This window comes from Elephantulus edwardii, unplaced genomic scaffold (assembly GCF_000299155.1).
Source record: "Elephantulus edwardii isolate Elephantulus edwardi_28Jun2011 unplaced genomic scaffold, EleEdw1.0 scaffold00069, whole genome shotgun sequence".
NCBI classification, from domain to species: domain Eukaryota; kingdom Metazoa; phylum Chordata; class Mammalia; order Macroscelidea; family Macroscelididae; genus Elephantulus; species Elephantulus edwardii.
In genome coordinates, this window is record NW_006399819.1 from 10,748,917 (window position 1) to 10,759,674 (window position 10,758).

At 39.1% G+C, this 10,758-nt stretch overlaps 1 protein-coding gene across 2 annotated transcripts in view; it reads right to left on the reverse strand.

The window, feature by feature from the left end:
* The window catches only part of NEXN (nexilin (F actin binding protein)), a 50,283-nt gene that overhangs the window by 7,881 nt on the left and 31,644 nt on the right, over nt 1-10,758 (reverse strand). For both annotated transcript variants that reach the window (XM_006888589.1, XM_006888590.1), the window contains one exon: nt 4,425-4,646. In XM_006888589.1, coding sequence (XP_006888651.1) covers nt 4,425-4,646 — 222 coding nt within the window. The remainder of the gene's footprint in view (nt 1-4,424; nt 4,647-10,758) is intronic.

Below are 10,758 nucleotides of genomic sequence, written 5' to 3' on the forward strand. Positions count from 1 at the left end.
CAGTCCCAAAGCTAGGAGGGGCTATTCCTTGGAGACGGACATGTTGGCTCAGAAGGGTGGAGGATCGGCAAAGTAGAGGAAGACTCTTACCTAGGTGGGTTGACGTGGTGACTGCCCTCCAGGGGCTCTAATGTATCAGGAAGTGTGAGGATGGCATAGAATAGGACAGGGCTCAGATCTCTTCTTCAGAGTCACTGTGGGTGACCACCTAACAACAGCTGCAATAAGCATCCTAAAATTCATAACTTTGCTACATGAGAAATGGCCCATTTTATTATCCCTAAAGTCTTTCAGTTGACTCTAGATCAATTAAGGTTAAGTTTTCTCATCCGAGTAATCTCAATCAAAGATAGGTTGTACATTAAGCATATTCCATTCTGCGGCAAAAATCCTGGTCATTTGTGAACTTAAAAGACCTATACGACAAGGTAACTGTTTGCACAGTACAGTGATGGAACAGCCCATCAAATCCCAGCAAAATAATGTACATTAGCTCTCAAACCTTTAAATAAGCTTATTTTTTCTGAGGCCATCTGGGCAATAACCTTGCCCTCTAGACTGCATGTTAAGCTCTCTAGATTCTGGTTAGAGGCTGCCAGTCCTGGGCTTCTTCTCTGCCTTCCAGGCGCATTGAGGTGGCACCTTCACTCTAGAATGGCCCAATTTCAGTCCATTAAGTGTTACCCTGCTCTTTTGGCCCTTGTAGGTCCCATTCTTTAATACTTTATCATGGCACCCTGCACCTTCAGCTTTCATCTTTATCTTTCCTTGATGCATCTTAATAGCAGGCCCATACTCTTAAACTGAGTTGGTAAAGATCCAACTCCATTAAACCTAGGAGGTTGTGATTCTCCCCTTTGAGACGCAAGCAGCTCTTCTTTCCATGATCCTTCCAATAGTTTTACAGATCTCTGAGTGCCTCCAGTATGGTTCTGTTCTTTTCTTGGAGGACAATAGTAGTTGTCCTTTGATCTGTTTCCTGCCTGTAGAACTCCAGAAGCAAGATAGCATCTTCACCTTTGTCAGTGTCCTTTGGCTTTTCTGCTGTGGTAGTTGGTTAGATTCATTAACCAGAGGCTTCTCATTTTACGAAAGTTTATGCTGCGTAGGCACATCATTGGTGAACATTCTAGGACATTTGTCTTTATTTTGTACAATAAAATCTTGCTAATTTCTCATTTTTTTAAATGTTCTTTTTTAAAGTCCATTTCTTTTTTAAATTTTTTAAAGTCCATTTCTTATGCATTGCACTATAAGTGGCAAGAAGAAACTACATGATTCCTTAAATATCTTGCTTAGAAGTCTCAGCTGTATTCAGTTTCCTCACAGCTTTTACCTTCTACCAGAAATTTGAACATTAGTCAGGAAGTTCTTCTCAGTGCATTAAAAGTGGCATTTTCTTTTAAATCCTCACCAGAAATGCATTTAACATCCACATTTCTAGCATCATCTCATTATTGAAGCAAAATGTATAAAAGGAAAGAGGCTACAGTTCTCCCCAATTTATTCTGAACCCTCTCCAAAACGGTCTTTAGTGTTCATAATTCTACAAACAGTCTCAAGACAATCAGGGCCTTTCCAATTGGGTGGTGGTTTTGTTGTGTACTGTTGAGTCAGAACTGACCTGTGTCGGGTTTTCAAAGGCAGTAAATTGCACAGGAGGAGATTGCCCATCTTTTTCCTATCCAGCGGCTGGTGGATATGAACTGCGTGCCTTAGGGATTGCAGCACAGCTTCTTGCCACTAGGCCACCAGTGCTTCTTTTAAATTCTTCAAGTCCCTACCTATTAGCCAATTTCAAAATTGCTTCCACATTTATCAGAGCAGCAACCCATTAGGGCAATACCAAATTCTGTCTTATGTTCTAGTGATATTATAACAAGTACCACAAATGGATAGCTTTAATAAAATATATTTCCTCATTATTGTTTAGGTGGTGGTGGTGGTTGTTTACCATAGAGTCAGAACCCACATATAGCTGACCCTCCAATGGGTTTTCAGAGGATGTTAACTGCATGGGAGGAGATTGCCTATCCTTCTCCAGTGGAGCAGCTGATGAATTTGAACAGTATGTTTTCTGGATTGCAGTGCAGTGTCTTACCACTAGGCCAGTTTGAAGTCCAACTTCAGAGTATCACATTTATGTGAAGGTCTTTGTTTCTTTTCCATATCTGTAAAACTGGTGGTTTTTTGAAGCTAATTGGCATTAGTTTTCCCCAGGGTCTAGGAAATTCTCAGTGCACGGACCTTGGGCTAATCCCAGCCCTTCTTTCTTTGTAGTGTTAAGGTCTTTCCTCTCCTTTCATCTCTTATAAAAAGGTGGCTTAGGTAAGTATATGTCTTTAGTAAGTGGTGGCTTGATTAAGAATGTGACTTGAGTCACTGAAACTTGTAAGCCTATTACTCAAGATTTACGACACTGATCCTGCATTATTAACACATGCTCTGAGATGCCATTGATATAGACTGGGTTCTGAGTCATAGTGACTGCAGGTACAAAAGAAGAAAAGACTGCCGGGTTAACAATTACTGCAGTGTTTGAACCCTTTGTTGCAGCCATTCTGTGAGTCCATCTTGTGACGATCCTTCTTTCACTAAGTAGTATTCTGACTATAACACATAGAGGTTAAGAGTTACAACACATAAATAGGAATATCATGAATTGAAGTATAATTACATCAGGTCACAAAATGGAGTCCAACCACACACTACTGGGAATCATGGCCTAGCCAAGTTGGCACAGTTTTGTGGGGGGACACTCCTTACCCCTTTGACTTGCCTTATTAATCTGTGTAACTCTATTGCTGTTCGGTGCCATTGAGTAAACTGACTCATAGCAACCCTACATGAAACTCTGCCTGGTCCTGTTCCCCCCTCACAACAAGCACAAGCCATACTTGAGCCCATTGTTGTAACCATTGTCAATCCATCTTGCAGAGAACCTCTCTTTTTTGATGACCCTCTGCCATGCTTTATGTCTTTGTTTAGGGTTAGCCTCTCCTAATAACATGCCCAAAGTATGTGAGGTGAAGTCACACCATCATATTCATGTAATGGTATTTTCTATTTCTCCACCCTATCCTACACGTTATAATGAAAGTGCTACATAAGCAAAGGAGTTCTAGTGGCTTAGTTCATAGGGAATTGTGCTGCTATCCCCAGCTCCTTGGAGAGAGAAATGGGCAATCTCCTCTTGTACAGTTTACAGTCTCAGAATCCCAGTTATGAGTCACTTGTGACTCAACAGCAACAACCAATCAACATGATCACGGGGAGTCACCAAAGGTAGGTCCAATGCCTAGAACGTTCCTGGAGCACAGTAGGCATTCAAATAGTTTTTAATGCACATATCTGGAAAGCATCTTTAACTTTAGCATGAATTAGCTATAAAATACCTATTTGATAACATTTTAATTTTTCTTGTTTTAAATCCCTTCAGCACAGCTTCAAAACAAAGTCCTGAAAAACAAAGTCAATTTACTTGACATCAAGAGCTTCCAAGAGTTCTAGTGGCTTAGTGGTAAGGAGTTGCACTGCCAACCGAAAGGCACTCAGTTCTAATCCACCAGCTGCTCCACGGGAGAAAGATGGGAAATCTCCACCCAGGCATCTAACTGCCTCTGACAACTCGCTAGAGAGTCAGCTATGAGTCGGTTCCAACTCAGCGATACCTAACAACAACGAGCCTCCATGGTCAGCTCCTCTGTCCTTTATATTTGCCTTTCTGGCCCTTGTACTTAATGCTTTCCTCATTATTTAATTGCTCATAGCAATTAATGCAGTTTTTTCATTCTGTCCTTTTATTTGCACTTTCTTCTGAAGGCCCTCTCACCTTCCCACACTTGTAGTGCTAGCTAAGTGTTTTTAAAAGAATATAGATTAAATGCTGTTCAGTATTATACAATGACAGTTTCTGGTGGGAAAAAAAAAATCAGATCACATTTAACCAGTATTCATAAACATGGAAATACTTCTTGGGCTAGAAATGAACTTGCACATAATTTAGTGATGGCCTTTCATTTTACATATGTTATTTCAATTTATTTTATCTGAATTCTGTCACTGAATTATGAGTGTGACTTTGAGCATAAAGCATGCAAGCTTTATGGGCCTTTAAAACAGGAATACTCTCTAGAATTTATCATATGATTGTCCTGATTCAGACTGGAAAATGCTAATAAATGCAACTGTTTTTGTTAATTGAACCATTTGATATGTTCACCGTAAGTTTTAAAGATACTTAGAAACAACAGTAGAGTGAAGAGATCTTTTTAAAGCCCTTTTCCAATCACAATATGCTTTTGCTATTTAGTTACTAAAATATATGTACTTGTGATTAAGGATAAGTATCAACACTAACATCAAAGCATATTTTCTTATTGTCATTACTGTACCATGATTATGTTAAATATAAAATTATATACCTCATGAAAATTTTCTGCTTCTCGTTCTTTAATTTCAAGGTCAATTGCTCTTCTTCGTGCTCGTTCCTCTTCTATCTTCTTCTGTACTTCTTTTTCAGATAACTGTCCAATTTTTTCAAACTTACTTTTAAGGTTTTTTGCTTGAATTGACCCACTTCTTTTTAATTTAATTAATTCTTCATATTCTCTGCTTAGTTCGAATGTTTCATTTTCTTCCTCTTCCTTGGAAAATACAAGATTTTTATATATTAAAAACCAGTTTATACAATAAACTGAAAAAGTGTGTGCTATTTCTTATTTGAAGTAAAAATAAATAATGTCAAATACAATTTCTGAGTTTACTAATTAAAATTAGTGCTACAAATTTAAGACTTTCTATAACATTCCATTTAAAAACACTATTTTGTTATGTAATATGTCTCAAAACGCCATTTAATATTATGGGATAACCTGCTAGAACTAAAATATACGTGGTAAGATTAGTTTTTACCAAAAACTGGGGAAGAGCTTTGTTTATTAGAAGGCTGAGAAATATAATTTTGAAAGAACATTGGATTCAGTTACAGTTCTAACTCCAGCACTGTATGGTGTTTTGTCTTAGCCCGTTAGCTACAATTTTCTTCAAGCCAGAGCATCCTTAAAATTTCTCCTATTTTTTCTTTAATTTTAGTCTAATAAAAGTTAAATATAACTTTTCAAGATTCAAGCTAACTGAATTAGTATATTTCTGTAAATACATTCTGGTGGAACTTCTAAATACCTACAGTTATACATGCTGCCAAGCAAGATAAAAAAGGAGTTAACCAAAATTAGGGTGCTGGTTCGCTATGAGTCATCTATGACTCGATGGCACTTAACGACAATGAGAGAATGCTGTTGGCCAAGTGGATAGAATGTTATGATACCAAGCCAAAGGTGGGTGATTTTAATCCATGGCACTCAGTCCTGGTTTTAATTGTTTTTGGTCAAACATTCTTCTAAATGGTACAGCATTGGTCTGTCCATTTGCTGTACAGAGGTAACTCGTTGCTGTGATGCTGAACATTGTGACACAAATGTTAATGGTAATGGTTACCCATGGTGGACAGAGCTTGGTGGAGCATCCCAATTAAAACAAGCTTGGAAGCAGGAGTGGCATCCACTTCTCAAATAGCTTCCTCTGGAAACAATGAACGTGGAGAAATTATGAAAGTTATACAAGTGTTCAGGTCTTTGATTCATAGGGTTGCTATGAGTCATCTACGACTTTACGGGACTTAACAACAACAATAGTTTTTTATGACTGAGGATTTAGGAAACGAAGGCCTAAGCTATGAAAAAACATGCAAGAATATAATATCCACCAGAGAGAACAGCAGGTAGAAAAGCCTTCTAGTGGGAATTGTTATGTGCCACCAAGTCAGAAAAGACTCATAGCTGAGCCTCCAGCACATTTTCAGAGACTGTGAATCTCACAAAAGGAGTTTGTCCTTCTTTCTCCCAAGGAGCCACTGGTCAGTTTGAACCACTTGCCTTTGGTTTGGCAGTGCAATGCCTTCCTTACCTCTAGGTCAAGGAATTGGGCTGCCAACTCAAAGACATTTGGTTCAAATCCACCAGCAACTCCAAGGAAGAAAGTTGAAAAATCTCCTTCCGAGCAGTTTTAGAAAGCTATTGGTGATGTAGTGGTAAAGAGTTGCATGGGCAACTCAAAGGCATAGAGTTCAAATCCACCAGTTACTCTCTGGGGAAAAAAGGTAATCTACAATGAGATTTACTGCTTCTGAAAATCTCCTGGGGTTAAACTATGAGTCTTCATACTCAAAGGCATGGTAACAAAACTTTCTTGCATTCAGCATACTGTTCTTTTTCACAGTTTCTTACTGCTGGTCTTTCTCAATATTAATCTCCCTTTGTGGAATGGTATAATAATATGCTTATTCCTGGATAATTTTCTTGAAGAAGACCTAGATATAGTAAGAAAAAACGTTAGGGGAATGGGATCACAGTAGAAGATGTGACATGTGACTTAGTGCCATGTCTCAACTAGGAAAACAAAACTTTGATTTGTATTATGTTCCACATTTGGAGTCTCATAAAATTGCTATGACTCAAAGTTGACTTAATCGTGCCAAACAACAGTAACCACTTTTAAGTCTAAGTGGGTTAAAACAGAATTCTTGTAACACTGGAAACAACTTTATGGTAGTTTATTTTGTCGTTAGGTGCAGTTAAGTGGACTACAACTCATAGCAATCCTATGAACAACATATTTGAACCTTGCCCTATCCTGTACTGCCTTCATTCATCTCTGATACACTCTAGCCCATTGTTAGAGTCACTGTGCCCTTCTCTTTCTCTGACTCTTCACCTTACCCAGCATGATACTCCTTTCCAAGGTCTGGTTCCTTTTGAAAGCATGCTTAAACTGTGCGAGACAAAGTTTCACTATCCTTGCCTCTAAGAAGCACCAGGGTTGCACTTTTTCCAACACATATTTCTTTGTTCTTTGGACAGCCCATGGAATATTCAGTACTCTTCTGCAATAGCACAATTCAAAGGCATCAGATCGCCCTCCTCCTGTCATTTGTATCCATTGTTTAACTTTCAGATGCATAGCAAGTAATTAAAAAGACTAGATTAGATTAAGCACAGCTTGAACTTGAAACTGATAACATTGCTTTTCAGCAGTTTATAGGGGTCATTAACAGCAGATTTTCCCAATAAAATATCTTTTTATTCTGAGTGCTACTACTATGGAATACTATTGACACAGAACTGCTATGAATACATGCTGGGTTTAGAAGAGGCTGTGACATTAGGGACATCATTGCCAATGTCAGACCTTGACTGAAAGCAAAAGGTACCAAAAGAGTATTTGTGTTTTATTGACTATACAAAGGCATCTGACTGTGTGGGTCACAACAATTTGTGGGTAATACTGAGCAGAATGGAAATCCCAGAACAGTTGATTATGCTCATGAGAAATGTATACTTAGATCAAAAGCAGTCATCCCAACAGAGCAAAGAAACATTACATGGTTCAAAATCAACAAAGGAGTACATCAGGGATGTGTCTTTTCTCATATTGTTTCAATCTATATGAGGAACAGATCATTTGGGAGACTGCACTTTATGAGGAGGAATATGGCATCAGGATTGGAAGAAGATTCAACAACAGCCTGCATTGTGCAGATGACACAATCTTGCCTGCAAAAACTGAGGAGGGACATGAAGTTTTTGCTTCAGAAGGTCAAGAATTGCAGCATTCTTTAATGTGGATTGCAGCTTACCATCAAGAAAACAAAGGTTCTGACCACCAGGCCAACTGGCAGCATCATGATAGATGGAGAAGAGATTGAGATCTTTTTAAAATTTTTGTTACTAATTTCAATGAAAATTTAGAGACTTTGCATTTCCATTCATTCATTGTTGCACTTTTCTCCCTTCCCAACCCTTCCCTGCACCACCCCCCCCCTACATTCCCCTCTTGGAAAAGTAAAAGAAAAAAGTCTTTCATTGTTTTACAATACCTCCCCCCAGGTTCACTCCACTATGCAGCCTTTGCTCTGGACTCCTGTCATGACAAAAATACCTAATCACATATCCCTTTAAACAGTTTTTCCCCCTCATCTGTTTCACTGCAGTATACATTACTGAACCCATCTTTCTCAGTCTCCCCCCAACCCCTATGTCAGTCCTGTTTTACAACAGTGGCACCATGTCCTTTTGTAACTGAGGTACTTGACTCAGCATAATGTCCTCCAGGGGCACCTATTTTAAATAATATTGCATGAGTTCCTTGTTTTTCAATGCAGCATAGTATTCCATTGTGTAAATATACCGGAGCTTCTCTATCCATTCGTTTGTTGATGGTCACTTACATAGTTTCCAACTCCTTGCATTTGTGAACAAAGCCGCAATAAACACGGGTGTGCATATATCTGCTTGGATGTCAGTTATGGTCTCTTTGGGGTATATTCCCAGTAGTGGAATTGCTGGGTCAAATGCTATCTCTACTTGCAACTTTTGGAGAAAGCACCATACCGCCTTCCACAGTGGTTGCACCACACTTCCACAACAGTGAATAAGGGTTCCAGTTTCTCCACAACCTTGCCAGCATTTGTTGCTTGCTGTTCTGTTAAATTTTCCTATTCTTACTGGGGTGAGATGATAGAGTTGTTGAGATTGAGATTTTTAACAATTCCATCTTCCTCAGCTCTACAATCAACATTCTTGGCACCAGAAGTAAAGAAAAGACGAATTGCATTGGTAAAGTCAGCTGTCAAGGACCTCTCCAGAATGCTAGGAGTAATGATGTCAGTCTGGGGAATAAGGTGCACCTGATCCAGGCCATATTCTTCACAATCACATGCTCTGCATTGGAGAGTTGGACAGTGACTAAGGATGACAAAAAAAGAATTGGTGTCCTTAAGTTGTGGTGCTGGAGAAGAGTATTAAACATGTGAAGAGAACATACAGGTCCATCCTGGAGAGGGTGAAAACAGTTTGCTCCTTGAAGGCAAAGATTTTGAAACTCCATTTTACATACTTAGGGCTTGTTTCTAAGACGGACCAATCCTTGGAGAAGGACATCATGATTGGAACAGTGAAAAAGAGGAAGACCTTGGATTAGATGTCTTAAAAACAGTGATTGAGGTAACAGAAACTGAGAGATTGGCTCAGGATAGGGCAAGGTTTAGAGATATTGTTCATAGAATCACTATGAGTTGTAGTTGACTTAATGGCACATAATAACAACAACCCATTACCATGCATGTGAATTGTGGATCCAAGTAACAGGAATTTGTTGATAACTTCAATCTTTTCTCCATTTATCATAGTGTTGCCTATTGGTCCAGTGGTGAGGATTTTGAGGGTTTTTTTTTTATGTTGAGATGTAATCCATATTTAAGTGTTTCGAGTCCTCTTCAGTTTCTGCAAGCAAGGTGGTATCATCTCCATAAAGCAGGATGTTGATGAGTCTACCTCCAATTTTGGTGCCACATTTTTCTACATATTCATCAGCTTCTCAAATGATTTGCTCTGCATATAGATTTAATACATAAGGGGGAAATACAACCTTTATCCACACCTTTTCTGATTTTAAGTCCCGCAGGATACCCTTGCTTAGTTTAGACAACAGCTTCTTGGTCTAGATACAGGTTTTGCATGAGCACAATTAAGTGTTCTAGGATTCTCAATGTTAGCCATCATTTGTTATGATCCACACAGACAGATGTTTTCTTCACAGTCAATAAAATAGAAGTATAGTCCTTTTGGTATTACCTGGTTTCAGCCGAGATACCTTTGGCATCAGTATTGATATCCCTCGTGTGATCCAGCTTGAGTGTCTGGCAGTTCTCTGCTGATTAATAGATCAGCATTTTAGGTTTTTTAAATGATCGTTAGCAAGATTTTATTTCCATATGATATTGCTTGATAAATTTTCACATTCTATTGGATCACCTTTTGGGGGAGTGGGAACAAATATGGATCTCTTCCAATCATTTGGTCAGGTAGCTGTCTTCCAAATATCTTGATATAGAGTAGTAAGGAAGTCCAGGGCTGCATTTATTTGTTGAACCATGTAAATTTATATTCCATCAAATTCTAGGGCTTTCCCCCTCCCCTGATTATAGTGTATTTTATTTGTGGTACATGACAAGATAGGTTTTCTAAGCTTCCCTTTTCTCAGAGGAATAGGATGGAAACTGTGTCAAGGATGTGAGATTCTGTGTGGAGGGGGGATCAAGTTGGGGCAGGGACTCCCCAGCAGGTAAGGGTATCTCTCTCTTCTAGTGCTCTTGTGGCCCAATGGAGTCTTATTCTTTGGAGGTCATGTGAACCATCAGGTCAACCACCCTGTTGCTGTACCCAACTTCATTCTCATACCTTGAAATGGGTTTGATAAAGTTCAGGGCAATGCCAATCCCAGCATCAAAGATGTTAACAGTTAAAGTCACAGAAGACAACCTGGTCTTCAGTGTATCCAAGGATGCCTTTGAGGGGCCTTTCTGATGCCTACTTTATGACTTTCTTGATGTATCATATTTGGCAGCTTTCTCCAAAAGGCAGATCAGATTCACAACCAACACTCTGAGGATGGGAACACAGAAAACCGTGGCAGTAACTTTCCCATTCACCTCAGGGATGACCTTGCCCAAGGCCTTGGCAGAGCCAGTATACACAGAGATGGCAGCTTCATGGCCATCATCACACCGCAGCTTTCCAGAGGGGCCATCCACAGTGTTCTGGGTTTTTTTATTTTTTTTTAAATTATTATTAATTTCAATGAACATCTACAGAGATTTTGGAATTCCATTCATTCATTGTTGCACTTTTCTTCCCACCC